General features: G+C 40.4%; 1 protein-coding gene across 2 annotated transcripts in view; it reads left to right on the forward strand.

The window, feature by feature from the left end:
* The first annotated feature begins 375 nt into the window (after positions 1-375).
* Positions 376-15,170, forward strand: part of CRYBG3 (crystallin beta-gamma domain containing 3) — a 61,041-nt gene continuing 46,246 nt past the window's right edge. For both annotated transcript variants that reach the window (XR_004426441.1, XM_033146754.1), the window contains exons 1-2: positions 376-602; positions 11,768-11,846. Coding sequence is in view for 1 of the 2 variants with exons in the window: in XM_033146754.1 (XP_033002645.1) it covers positions 457-602; positions 11,768-11,846 (225 nt within the window). In the remaining variant the exon portion in view is untranslated. The remainder of the gene's footprint in view (positions 603-11,767; positions 11,847-15,170) is intronic.

The raw sequence follows: 15,170 nt of genomic DNA on the forward strand, positions 1-15,170 counted from the left end.
CTTGGCAGAAGCGAGAGAATGAGGCGGCTGCAGCAGCACCGGGAACGTCCTGCCCAACCCCTGGCCGAGGAGCCCACGCTCCAGCTGCCTGGAGAGAGAGAGAGGGGGGGCGGGCCGTGGAAGAAGAGGCGTGCGCTGGAAGCGGCCATGGCTCCTCCTCGTGGGCCGGGCGGCCGAGGGAGCCGTGCAGCGTTTCCCGCCTCCACAGGGGGCAGAAATCAGTGGCTGGCTGCTGCTCGGCATACTTCCTTTTCCCCGCGTCCTGCCGCTGGAGGACCGGACTAGAAACTTGGGAAAGAGGGCTGCTGCTGCTGCTACTACTACTACGGCGAGCGCGGGAAGGGACCGAGCAGGAACAGCTGCCTCTCGTAGCCGCCAAAGCACGAGGAGGAGGAGGAGGAGGAAGGAGAGGGCAGCAGCAGCAGCCCTCCTCGTTTTCTGCCGGTGCCGGGGAAGATGTCCGGCGGGAGCAGCCGAAGGAGAAGCGGCTCCTCCTGGCACAGCAGCTTCTCCCGACTTTTTTCCAGGAGCCCGTCCAAGGAGCAGGAGGCAGCGGGCACAGCAGCAGCAGCTCCTCCTCTTCAGCAGCCGGGCGCACGCAGGTAGGGAAAGGGCGCGAGCAAGGCCGGCAGCTGCGGCTCGTCTCCTTCCTTCCTTCCTTCTTTCTGGGCTCGACTGAAGAAGTTGCTGCCCTTAGCCGTGCGGGTGGTTGCGGCTCGGGCGTCTCAGCCCCTTCTTCGAGGCGCTCCCCTTCGCGTTTTCCTCGTCCCCGGCCTTCCCCGCCGGTCCCAGCTCTTCTCTGTCGCGGCTCCCCATCGCTGGGCGACAGAAGCAGCTGTCTTGCTGCTGGGACTGCCGGAGGGAAGCGCGGCTATGGGCGAAAGTGGCATTTCCTGGTGGTACAACACGGCCAAACCGTGCGGGCAGGACACTTCTTCGCCGCCTTTCTCCCCAACCCCGCAAAAGTGTGTGTGCTGGGCGGGTTGAATGAGACTGAATTCCCCCCGGGTCACTTGAGTCCACTGCCTTGTTTCCTTTTGAGCCCTTTCTTTCACCTCCTACTTTCCCAAAGAAATCACAGTTGGACTCGATTTCGGTTTCAAGCACTTTCTCATTTTGGAACAAAGCATTTGCCATGAGGCATTCTAGTCAGAAGGCGGTGATCTTAACGTGGCACTCCAGATGTCACTTGCAAAAAGTGAGTTCGTGGGGACTGACAGGGCAAACGATGTCTTTCATATCAGTGTGTGTTTGTGTGTGTATGTGTGTGTGTGTGTGTGTGTGTGTGTAGTGAACTGCCTTTGGGTAGTGAATTGTGATGGGCAGTATGTAAATATTCTAAAAAATTAAGTCTATTACTCCAGCAGTTAATAATTACTGGCAAGTGCATCTCTGAGACTGAGCAATCTGAAATAGTTGATATTCCATATGGATGCCCTTAAAGTTCATTTCCTATAAAAGCAACTTCCCTCCTCCTTTCCTGCCAAGCAGTTTTGACTGGAGAAGTACAGTATAGCTGCAATCCTAGAATGCTTTCCTGGGAATAAGCTCCATTTAAAGCAGCGACTTGCATCCTGCTAAACATGCGTGGGACTGTGCTGCTGCAACATAACACAACTTTTAGCAAAGTAACATAATTTTGAATTTCAGTTAGGAATAACTTTTCCCACATACAGGAAATGCAGGTGTTCTCTTTAGAAACTAATTACTGTGCAATTATTTGTAATCACATTCCAGAGTCTGAGTTAACCTAGTCTTATTACAAACCTCCTGACCAAGCCCACAAAATACTGTACCATGAAACTGCTTTACTTTAGCATACAGTAATCCCTCATTTCACATGCATTTGACTTGTGTCAATACGCAGTCAGAAGTGGGCTGGTTTGAAATTGTGCAAGTCAAGTCCCAAGGAAGGCAGAGAATTTTAAAGTTATTTTTGAATCAGGTTGCCCAAGCAGACCAAGCAGTATGAAAGGAGCTTTTAAGCTCTCTGCCTTTCTTGCTGGGAAAGGCCCACTTGGTGCATTGGTGCTGAGAGTGCTCTCTTTCCCTTCACCCACTAGCCACAGGGCAACTGAAGAGGTTTGACTATATGTGATTTACATGTATACGTGGAAACCTTGGAACCGAACCCGCACATAGGATCAACTATATATTAGACCTCTCCACGTTGTTCATCTGGTGAATAAGCAGCTGTATATATTTAAATGGGGTTTTAAATGTTTATTCTGGATTTTAGCTAAACCATAATTAGAATCAAGTTTTTTTGTTGGTTAAAATGAAGGAATAATTCCTTCACAGAAATATATTTTTGTTTCTGGCTTTGGCCATTTATTGTACAGGAAGTTGTAAGCCATTTGGCATCTTGTCTTGGTTTTTGTTGAGCAATGAGTCTTGTTAAGGTATGACAAATAATAAGATGGAAGATTTCCTAGATTATTAAACAATGTAAACAAAAACATTGTTTGTTTAGGAAACAGGCCACAGATTGGCTTGTGGTACTGGTGTTACTTGTTGTTGTTCAGTCGTTCAGTCGTGTCCGACTCTTCGTGACCCCATGGACCAGAGCACGCCAGGCACCCCATCCTTCACTGCCTCTCGCAGTTTGGCCAAACTCATGTTAGTAGCTTCGAGAACACTGTCCAACCATCTCATCCTCTGTCGTCCCCTTCTCCTTGTGCCCTCCATCTTTCCCAACATCAGAGTCTTTTCCAGGGAGTCTTCCCTTCTCATGAGGTGGCCAAAGTACTGGAGCCTCAACTTCAGGATCTGCCCTGGTGTTACTATAAGTTGGCAATTTTTCTCTTGTGTGTAAAATAGAAGAAGAATGTGGACTATTTAGTAAACTTGTTATGAATTGCACTAGACACATTTCTGCTTAAAATTATTTTTGAATTAAAGTATTCTGTAGACTTTGGGAACACAGGCCATTGGTTGCATTCAAACTCTGGTTGCAGGTTATTTAGGGCTGCCATACACCTGGAATTTCCTGGACATTTCCAGAAATTTCCTTAAAAAAAAAGCAGCTCAACAACTTTTGTGTCCGGATTTTCACCCTAGTTTTTTGCATGTGACTTAGACGTGCATCCTATTCACAATGAACTTGATGGATATAAGGGACTATCTCAACTACTTGTAAATCTCCCTGGAATTACTGATTACTATCTCCAGAAGCAAATAGTCTTGACACCTTGCTGGGCTCCTTCATGAGGAAGGACATGGTATAGAGTGAATAAACGAATAAGAATAATAGTAATATCTCTGCCTTTCGGTGGAGAGAGTTAAAGGTTTTCATTTACTTTCATTGGCCAAATGCAGCTTACTATATGAACACAGTATGAGTGCTAAACTCCTTCCTACCCACAGCATGTACATTAGATGAAAGTTTTAAGACAATATGTACAGTGTTAAAGAGCCCTTTGCTGTCTTGTGAGACTGTCATTTGATTCAGATTGTGATAATAGATTTTTCACTGTATAGCAGGTTTGGATGTGGTAAACAGATAAAGCTATAAAACTGCTTTTATAGTTGCAGCATATGACTGATGTAGACTGATTATGTGGGCTTTATTTATAAATATTTCTAGGTGGCTTGCAACATAAAAATACAAAAGCCATTAAGGCGACAGAAGATAAACACTACCAAGTAACTTTTTCATTAATGGGTTACTCAATTAGGTTATAGTTACAGTTAAATGCTCACCATAATCTCTTGCTATCCTTGACTCTCCCTCCCCTCCCCTCTATTGTCTATTTTTTATCGTTAGCTTTTTGGGAATGGAACCTTCTTCTTTTTCACAGTTTGCTTCATGCACTTAAATGGATGTGCTGTACAAAAAATTAACAGTGCCCCACATCTATTGGCTGATATCCAACATTAATCTTAAGAGTACATCCATTTATTCCAGCAGGTCTACTATGACTATAACTGAGTTAGATCTCACCCTTAGAGTAGAATAATTTAGTTACTGTGCATCAGATGGAATGCCCCCCCCCCCGCAAAAAAACAGGTACAGTGGTACCTCAGTTGTTGAATGTAATCCATCCCAGAATACCGTTCGACTTCCGAAACGTTTGAAAACCAAGGTGCAATGGGCGGTTGGCAAATTCCATTGAGAAAATTGTGAAACACGCCTCAGAAGCCATTCAACTTCTGAGGCGCGTTCAAAAACGGAAGCATTTACTTCTGGGTTTTTGGTGTTCGAAAACTGAAACGTTCGGCTTCGAAAGCGTTCGACAACCGAGGTACCACTGTATGGGCAAACTTTGCGCCGTTCATGCTGCTAAACTACAACTCCCATCATTCTTGGTCCCTGGCCTTGCTTGCTGGGGCTGATGGGAGTTGTAGTTCAGTCACATCTGGAGGGCTAAAAGTTTCCCACCCCCAATTTTAAAACACATTTCTTTAGTTCATGGTTGCAAATAAAATAACATAAATGTTGGCTTGTGTTTGGCTGAAGTTTAACTATATGGTTTAGAAAACTGACAACAGTGAATAGTGAAATGAAGTAGCAGTCCCATGGAGCTAGCACACTAAAGATCTTAGTGGTTGCTGCTGCTTTGCTGTGGAAAGATCTTGCAGCATATCAGCCAATGATCTTTACTGGCGAGTGTTTCTATTTTCTGGCTTCGTGGAGACAGCTGGCTAAAGGACCTAGCAGTTGTGAGGCTGCTCAGCCTTCAGAGATCTCTATGTCCAGCGGTTTTGTGACAAAGCCTCTATGCTTACTCTTTGCTGGAGAAGGTAAACAGAATACTGTAGCAGAGGGGGCTTATTACTGGTACTCAGGAGAAGAGGGAGGAGTTTTTCTGACAACCTCCACCAAACATATACAACCCTTTTCTAGCTGCCCCAAGGCAAGCATGTGTATATTAGCCAACGTTTTGGATGATTCTCCTGGTAGCCTAATACTAGTACTATCTATTAGACAATTCAGGGACTTGATTTGGAGCAAATATGAATTTGATTTAATATTATGGCAAGGTTAGGATGGTTCCTTTGCTAGAGATCTTCCAATGCCTAACCCCCTCCTAAGATTGCTGTCTCATTTGTCCATTCAGCGCAGATGAACCAAGTTTGCAAAAGGTCACTTTCTGTAAATCACTCTGTACTTTTTAGGACAGACAATTTTGAATAAATATCATGCTTGATTTATCCCCTTGAATTCTGGAGTTGTCTTGTACAGGGTAAAGAAGTACAACTGCAGAACTTTCTGTGACCACTGGGAAATGAGTTCTAGTATCTTGTAGTACTGAAATAATTTAAATAACTCTTATTTATTTTGCAATGTCTGCTAGGATTTTTTTTTTGCTATTACTGTATTTTATAGTCAAAATGAAATTGCTTCTTGACGTTTAAAATTGCTACCGCTTAGATTTCACCATAGACGTCATTTTCAACATCATATAAATATAACGGGCACTTTAAACATTTACATAATCCTGTTTTAAACTGCTGGATCTATGAGCATATGCAAACATGGGCCAGTATCATGCGGTCAATATTTTGTATGCGATCAATATTTTGTTTTCAAATACAAGATATTGCTGCTCCTTTCTTTGTGATATAATTGTTTAAATTTAATCAAAATTCAATATTCTCAAATGTGTTGCTACAAAGTAGCAGAAACATTACTTTTAATTTGAAAATCATGTTGGAATCTTCCTATGACCTATTTGTCTAATGTATAGCCTGTATTAATATTAGTTGCTATGCTTGACAGATGACAGTAGGAAAATCTCAGTGTAATCTGCCATAATCCTGATGCTGAATATTGACCTTGAGCTCTGTACAAAAATAAAACATTCTGATGTTCATATGCACTGCAGATTAAAATTTTTGCTTTGCGTAATATTGGTCAATAATATGTACTTTTAATGTAACAGTTAAAATTTGGTGAGAGTTTTTTGTGCAATTCAGAGCCTTTATGGGAAGATTCTGATGTTCTCAGTGGTTGTAATGTTTCTGTTTTTCCCTCTTTCAACAATCCTAGCATAAGTTAAGATTATTTTCGTGTAATCTTGAAATATAAATTGTTTTGCATGGATTTAAATAATTATTTTGCACAATTAAAACTTCCATATTTCTCTTGCAGTCATAAAAAATGGAGCTGTTTAAGTTTTTAGTCCAAATTGGTTAAGGAGAATATGCATTTTATTTTTGCATTCCAAATTGGAGCCCTAAATCAGAAATGGATCCATACTGTTTAGTTCACAGGTTGTGAGCCATTTTGTGAAGCAGAAACAGTTTCCTAGTTGCAAGCCCCTATGAAGGTGTTGTAGCGTGGGGTTAGTGATTTTGGTAAGTGATTTCAGCTTTCTGACATAGTAAGCAGGAGACAGTTTCTTCATGTAACAATTCTTTATTCAGGCAACAAGACTGAGAACTGAGGAGAGGGAAGCTACATTTATAGGGATGGGAAACTTGCTCGAAAGGGATGCATTTTGGAGGGAACAATTTCAAGCAATCACAACGCTGCCTTTTGATGGAAACCAATAAGACTGAGGATCCAAATACAGCAGCTTAAATGACCCAATAGTAGCTGTTCCTTCTGGAACAAAAAGGCAGTTACTTTACCCTAATGTGAATACAGATAATAGTAATACAGATATAAAAACCATTGAATCAGTACACAACAGAAGGGGGTGTTTCTTCCTCACCCTGTAGCCACCTTCCAGGCTGTTCTGGAAGGTCCTCCAGAAATCTTAAGATCTTTGAGAGGCTGCAGAGGAATCTGAGAAAACGGCATCCCCCAACTTCCATTTGCAGATTAAAGGCCCAGAAACAAATAGACCTGAAAAACAGCACAAAGCAGCTGATTGCTATAGTGAAACTCAGCAGCTTAGTTGCACAAATAGCTGGTTGCCTTAGCTGTTATCGGTGTTATCCTCAATATTAATAATTCTTTATTCTTTCAATATTCCTAGAACTGCCTTTTGGATTATTTGAATTTTTAAAATATTCCTAAAGTCAGAGAACTTCAAAATGCCCTCAGGAGGAATCTAAGGGAGAACATGTGTGAATGTAGCTGAATTAGAGGCACTTTCTGTAGTAGTTGGTGTGGCAAATGCATGCATAATTCTGTGTATCCCTGAACCTCTCTCCATATCCTTACTATTCTCTGTCAGCCCCCCCCCCATTGTACTACTTAAATTAATGAGGGATACTGACACTAGTATTCTATTCAGTCCTAGCAGGGTTTAAAATCTATTGCTGATGAGCATCATTCTTGGAATGACAACACCCTGCATAGTCTTTGAAAGTCCAACCCAGAACCCCTGTCTTCCAGTTTTACCCCTCCCATACTTACCCAACATACTTACCCAACTGCATTGTCAAAGCCAAGACATCTCTGTTCTCCTGCCAATGCTCAGTTTCCTTCTAAGTTCCAAGCACTGGTGCCTAATACGGCAAACGAATGTTTGTGTACATAATGTGGGTGGGGTGGTTCAATAAAGGAAGAGAAGGGATGGGCTTTTTCTTTACACATTCAGAGAATTGTTGTACAGAACAAAGGTAAGGAAATGCACTTGGACAGTCTTTGAAGATATGTGTTCTCTTGCATATAGTTTGCACAGGCGATTCGATTTGATTTTCAGGTTATGTGATTGAACTGGACTGCTTCAGCAGCTTGGAAATAAAGTCTATTGTAACATCTCGTATATTCTAATTTAATCTCACCTTTTTCTAATTCTATGGCTCTGCATTAAGACTTTAATCATTTTCAGAGTTGGTTCATATTTCTTACAAATTCAGAATACAGTATTTCAGAATAATTAATTTGGCTCCTGTCGTTTTAATGAAAATTATAAGCAAGGTATATAAACAGGAGATTGCCTGTAACTTTTCCCCGCATCAGTCTTTGTGACCCTGGGCTCCAAAGAAGTTGGCTTTGAGGGGGGGCAGTAGGTGTTCCATTCCATTTTGTAATAAGTTGAATTTTAATTTTCGCAATAGTATTAAGAGTACACTATCTTTTTGTTCTGTTATTGGGTGAGTGCTTAAGGGAGTGCAGGTGCATGGCCACTTGCAAAGGAGAATTGGAAGGTAGGAGGTGGTGTTCAGCCTTTCCTCTGCCTCCCTATTCTTCTGTGCAGTCCTCCCCTCTCCCCTAGGTCTTCCAAGTCCCAATATGAATTTATTTCCAATCTCAGAACTGGCGGGAGGAAACTGAAGAAAAACCACTGGAGGAAGAGAGAGATGGGGAGAATTGGAAGAATTGCAGGACAGTTTAAGCATTTGTTTCACACCTGCCAATTCTTATCTGCAGATGCCATCTCGCCTGTGCATTAGTATTAAATGTAGTAACATGTTTTTCCTCAAAAAACTTATCAGAGCTAGATAGATTAGTTGGGCCAACTGGACAGTTCAGTTTTACTTGCAGTGCAAATAGCAGGTGTGGGAAGCCAGCAGGTGTGGGAAGCCAGATCAGATCTAGAGGGCAAAAGGTAAAAAAAAAACCAAAAAAAAACCCAACCCTACCACCAATCTGGATCAAACTCCCCACTCCCAATGTCTGTTTACTTTTTTGGAAAGTATTCATGTAGTTGCTAATTGCAAGAATGGTGTCTTGTCTAGATTACCTAAGAGACAACTTAAAGTTAATTTTAAAGCGAATAATGTTTGAGTAGGTCTAGAAGTAGTTTACAAGTGACTTTACAGGAAAGTTGTTGTTGATGGTGCCCAATAAGAAACTGAGGGTGTGTACATTTATTTGTTTAGCTATTTCTGTTATCTTGTAGTGTTGCTAATTTTGTTGTTACTGCCATTGTGTGTTTGTTTTGTACAGTTTCTTATAAATGGATGGAATTTATGAAACTAGATTGCTTCTACAGTGTATTACATTAGCTGTCCTCTGATTTTAACATTATAGAGTACAACTTTGTTAACCTCTAAGAAAGGCCATAATTCTTAATATCCTTTCTCATTTCAGAATACAGGAACACATTCCAGTGCTTGCAGAAACAGTGGATTGTAATTTTTTTCTGTATTGCAAGGGATAATCTGGGCCACAAAGGGTCTGTTCGGCAATAACTTGCCTGTTCTTCTAAATATATTATTGGCATCAGCAGTTGTAGGCTTATTGTTTACAGCTCTGGAAGGCAGCATCACTTAATGGGGGAAAGTACAGTTTGGGAATAACCAACCTAATCACCTTTTTCCTACATAGAGAATTTTTGGATTTAAAACAGTTGGTTTACTTTTTGTGTAAGTCATCAACTAACAAGAGGCCTTGTACAAATAATGGCAAAAATCCAGCATACAGTGTTGTATGTACTTAAATCATAATTTATTTCATTGGGTTTTAAGTACACTTGACAGCTCTTGATTAACAGCCAGTGTAGATAACCTGACCACCCAGTTCTGAAAAACGTATTTGAAAAGGAGAAACTGTGTTGGCACAAGTATTAATGAGCTATAAACCAGAGAAAAAAGCAGAAATTGTCATGTAGCTCAGCGTGAAATAGAGATACAATGCTGATTTTCCATTAATCCATCATGGGTGTTAATTCCTTCCCCCTACATGATGCTTTATATGAATCTTCGTATTTCCTTCTGATCTAAATATTCATTTAAGGTATTTCTGAAAAGTATTTTTTTTTTAGATTCTAAAACCACCCCACGTTGCTCTTTTTTTAAAAAAAAGTATTACTTCTTAGAATAAATAAAAAGCAGCTAATTTCAGTTTTGCTACACAAAATATACATTCACAGAAGGAAACCTTTTTTACTTACCATAACACTGCAGTCCTATGCATGGAGGCAAGTCCCAATAAATAAAGTGGAGTTGCTTCCAATTTAACTTGCATCGGATTGGGCTGCAGTTGTATCTTTTTTATAATACCAGTAGCAGAATAATGTGAAAAGTTTTTATTAACTGAATCGCACTACACACACCAATTTTACTGTCGGATTCTAATTCTTATGTTGGTGCATCCCTGTAACTGATTCAAGCTCAATCCTGTCCTAATACTTGGGAAAATCTAGCAGAGATAATGTCATTACACTGAGGGAAGAAAACCTACTGCATGTCTTTATAAGTGGACTAACTTTTCCCATTTATCTCCACTTTTCTCTGTGAAGTTAATTTGTGAAATCCATGTGTAATTTTTCATGTGATGATTATATATGTGGCTTTCACATATGTACAGCAGGTCTGCATTCACTGAAAAGCAATGACCAATAACAGCTTTCAATGGGCACATACATGTAAGAAAAACCTGCATATAAAACATATTCTCTGAGTGTGTAATTTCAGCCTGTTTCAGTTCTGTGGTGCTTAGGTACACTAAAACTAGCAAATGTAGTAGTTAGAATGAGAAAGCATTTCTTTGTTGCAACATTACATATTCAAAATAAGGCAGCACTTACCCGCAAAGAGCTAAATGGGTAATTAATTTAACGCACGAACAATGCAAAAATCCCTCTGAGTCAAAGAGAATTCTTGCTTGAAAGCTTTGTAGTCAGCTGGTCCAAACTTTCCTTTAACCCAGGAAGATACTGAAGACCGTCAGGATTGCTTCTGTGCAAACACCTTTACTCACTAAGTGACAGGACAGCCACAGCAAATGGCAAACTTGTAATTTGCTTAACCCTGCAATCACGATAGGCATATAACAAACAATACCAGAAATACAAGAACTGATTCCACATCCCATTGGCAATTAACCATGTATGTACATAATATAAAATTACATTCTATAAGATGATAAAAGCACAGAAATATTATTCAGCTTCCTGGCAGAACAAGTTTCAGATTCCTACTAATACCTCTCCACTGAGTGACTCTACCCTTCTGTCTGAACCAACCCATTCATGGTGCTTACATTTTGAATAGACAAAATAAATATGAGGTTGAAGACCGGAACTGACAAAGCAGTTCTGAGGCTATATTAAGGAAAGGTTCAGAAATCAGTAGTGCTGCTATTTCAAGGAAGCCTTTACTAAAGAATAGGGAAGGTGTAGAAATTCAATTCAGTTTGCATTTAAAGGCAAAGCTACCCAGTTCACACATTCCGAAACAGTATGTGAACCTCAACACACTCATAAATTGGAAGTCATGTTTTCCTGAATTTTGTGATGCTGGTGCTGTTCTCCAGCCAAGTAATGCATGTGTATACTTGAGTAAAGGGTACGTAAAATTCACAACTAGTGAAAATAACGTACAAAAATGGTTGATAATAGGGATAATTGATTTAGAAAATGCTGTATATTAGGGGAAATTACATACAATAATGTGTATATTAGGAGAAATTCACACTAAAATGCTGGTTACTTTTCATGAGGCCTGGGGGGGGGGGAATTGCAGACTGATGTGGATAACTGAACTTAAGATTGGAAAAATGAGAAATGGAGAGAAACAAAACCTGTCATCTTCACCCATCCCTTCTGAAGAAATAGATTTAAGGAAGAATTTGAAAAGTGTAAATAGGGAAGCTGTCCAGACAGAGTGAAACAGGAAAATAAAGTTGGGGATAGTGCGCCCCGTTCCGTCACGGGGCAAAACGAGAATTTTTGTTTGGCACTGCAGTCACACACCCCGCCAGCACCATTGCCCACTGCCTCTGCCACTTGGCAGGGCGGGTGAGGTGCCCGCAGGAGTACACCTTCAGGGGCTTCCGCCACTTGAGGCAGCTGCTCCACCCCACCTCATGGGTGGGCCAGCCTGCAATAAAGCAAAAGGAGCTCATCTCTACTTCTATTGTTGGAACTGTTTCACATGAGCAAAAACTTTTTTAAATAGCTTAACTTCTCTCTTTCTTTTTCAGCTTTGAAACTGATCAAAATGAATGTACCAGTGTGGCATTTCAGAGAAAGCAGAGCACCCCTCTCCCAGAGCTGCTTAAGGTCAGGTTTTTATTTGCTAATTTTAAAGGAGCCTTGATTGATTGATTGATTGATGATTGATTGATTGATTGATTGATTGATTTGGTCTCTAAAGCCACAGCGGGCGCTGTAATTCTCCAATGGTTTGATTTTTCCGCTCTTCCATTGTCTCTCGAGACAGATGGATGCCAACAACAATTAAATCAGTATGGAGAAGGCAGACGAAACTGAACATATGTATTTGTAAACATAAGTTATGATAAGTCATGGTTAATGACTTAACAGGGTCGAGAAACATGCTAGTGCAGAGATTGTCAGACTTTTTGGACCAATGGGCATATTTTGAATTTTGAGAAAGTGCTGAGATTGGCACTCAACAAATTGCTGCCGCAGGGGCATGCCATCATACTAATTTATTGCTGCTTCACTCTGCTCACTTATAGCCTCATGTTAGCCATAGGGGAGTCACCTGTGTCCTTCTATTCCTGACTGTGAAGATCACACAATACTGTCTTCACATCCACCCATCCACCCCAATACTGTGGCTGTCTAATAATAACAGGGAGCATTCCCAAGTACCAGGAAAAAATATAGAAGGTGACCACAGCACACTGATGCACACTGTCACACAGACAAACACTAATAGAACACATACTGGCCACAGGCATGCCTCTTCCTCCTCCTCCTCCTCTTCTTCCTCCTTCTTCTTCTCTCTCTCTCTCTCTCACACACACACACACACACACACACACACTCATAAGCTTCACATATACACAGCCACACATTTATCTCTTCCCCTCTCACACCACATGATCTTGAAGCCATGGTTTGTTCTTGGCTTGTCGATTGTGGTTTGTTGGGGGAAAACACATTGGGATTGCTGTTAAGACATAACAAACCAATTTTTTTTTAAATTGTTGCTCCTGCCAGTGAGAATCAATGCAGGAATGATTGGCTGGCATACTTTAGCACACTGAGCTATCCCAGTAAGCCATTAAGCGTGACTTATTGTTATGTGCAAATGGGGTCAGAGAGTTCCTTTTAAAAATAAGCCTGTTGTTTATACCAGAAACTGTTACAACATTGTGGAACAGCAAAAAGCTAACATTTAAAAGCCTAGTATTTAGGAAAGAGGCCAGGTGGAAGCTGACTGACCGAGAAGAAGGACTTGAGTAGAAAATCCAGAAATGGATTAAAATGCCTCTGTATTTCCAAGGCCACGACTTACTTGCAGATATTAGGGACAGTGACATTAATAAATGATAATTACTTGACCCTTCAACTCACTCTAATAATTCAGTCGAAACAAAATAGGAAACAAAATAGGAAATTCTTTCCAGTAGCACCTTAGAGACCAACTGAGTTTGTTCTTGGTATGAGCTTTCGTGTGCATGCACACTTCTTCAGATACACACGTATCTGAAGAAGTGTGCATGCACACGAAAGCTCATACCAAGAACAAACTCAGTTGGTCTCTAAGGTGCTACTGGAAAGAATTTCCTATTTTGTTTCGACTATGGCAGACCACCACGGCTACCCACCTGTAACTAATAATTCAGTGTTAAATAAATGTTAATATTGTCACAAGTTTTGCTAATATTCAAACTTGCATTGTTTTTCTGGCATAAATGTTCATTAATCAAATGGATGAAGTTTAAATTGCTTACCCTTAAATCACAGGATTTAACTAAATTGTGTTCAAAGCACATAAGGAATTAGGAATGGATGTGCTAGCAGCCGTGCTGGTGCAGCTTTTCAATATTAGAATCAGAGAAACAATCAATTTGGAGTAGAGGAGTTGTGGGTGTGCTGATGTGCACAGCTGTGGTGCTACAAAATAGCATGCTAACCCAAACAGCATCCTACATGGAGCAGGTCCATCCTGCTGTTTTGCTTTATCAGTTTAAATAACTCTATATGACACATTATTTGTTCTTACAGTTGTTTGTGCTCTTTATGTTCCCGAGTACTGTTTGTGCTTATCTATATGGTTCATTGGAGGTTTAAGTGCCTTTAAGAATATATGTCATCCACAGTACACAATACACAGTATGCATCCATTTCTCATGTTGCTGTTTTATGTGATGCCATTATAAGGCAGGTGACAGCAGTGCTTGTTCCTGGGTGAACGCCACTGGTACAGATAACTGGTTCCCCTAAAGTTCCAACTTTCCCTTGTGGTGCTATTGCAGAAAATACATAACTGGCTGAGACTTTGTGCAGAGTTGATGGTGTCTGATTCTGAAAGCTTCTTTTGGTAAGAGGCTATAAATACCGGTATTTAGAAAATAATAACAACTCTTAGATGTTTTGTAGCAGCTTGGGCGTGGTACAATATAATCACCAGGGGAAGGAAAACCATTATTCTCTCTTAATGTAAGTGGGGGCAGGAAAAAATATTAACCAACTAGGAAAATAGTACATAATTGCAGATATAACTGAAGCTTGAGGCAGATATTACTGAAGACCATATTTAAGAATCTTTGTTTTGCCATGTTACACAGGAGTTACTGAACATATAACGAAGCAATTACGATGCCCATATTTTTGTTTTTTTTAAAAAACTAGAGTCTTTGAAAATATTTTCAAACTGGTTACTTTCACAGGGATTAAAGGTAATTGTTTACCTCTGATTTGAGGCTGAATTTCCTGTTATATAACACCTTTGCTCAGGTATAAACATTTTATTTGCTGAAACCAAAGTCTTGTCTTGGTTATCTTACAACTTGACGCTCCCCACTTAGCTATTTTTAAATAGCATCCAGTATGCTTGTTTCAGCTCTTATTTCTTCAAATAGAAACAGGTCTAAGATACAGTCATCATTTCTTTGTGAAAGAAAGCTGCTGAACAACATAAACTCATACACTTGTGCAAATATACTGCTACTTACATGTTCATTCCAGAATGTACTGATCTCCTAATGTGTTTCTTTTGCTAGAGTTCTGAAATGTGTGGTTTGGATAATTTTAAACGTAGGCATGATACATGTCCACCACAGAGTAAACTGTATAAAGGATTATAATAAATAGGTTGTAGAAAGAAAATAGCTGCTAGTGCTATTCTGTAACCAGTGTTGCACAATAGCTTCTACAAGAGTGTATGCGGTGTAATAATATCCGTTGATACTAAAAAGCTGTCTGATTTCCCACCACCACAAAAGCAACCCTCGAGGCATCTTTTCCCTTAAGCCTGCTGTAAGGAAGTTAAGTTTCCACCACTGATGGAAGCAGAAAGGAGTCTTGTCAGCATGAGTCATATTACAGTGCATTAGCTAAATTGCTAGCATTAAAACAGTGTGTACCAGTACTATACATGAATGCACTTCAGTGCACTTATAATACAGT

The sequence above is a fragment of the Lacerta agilis genome, chromosome 4, assembly GCF_009819535.1.
Source record: "Lacerta agilis isolate rLacAgi1 chromosome 4, rLacAgi1.pri, whole genome shotgun sequence".
NCBI lineage: Eukaryota > Metazoa > Chordata > Lepidosauria > Squamata > Lacertidae > Lacerta > Lacerta agilis.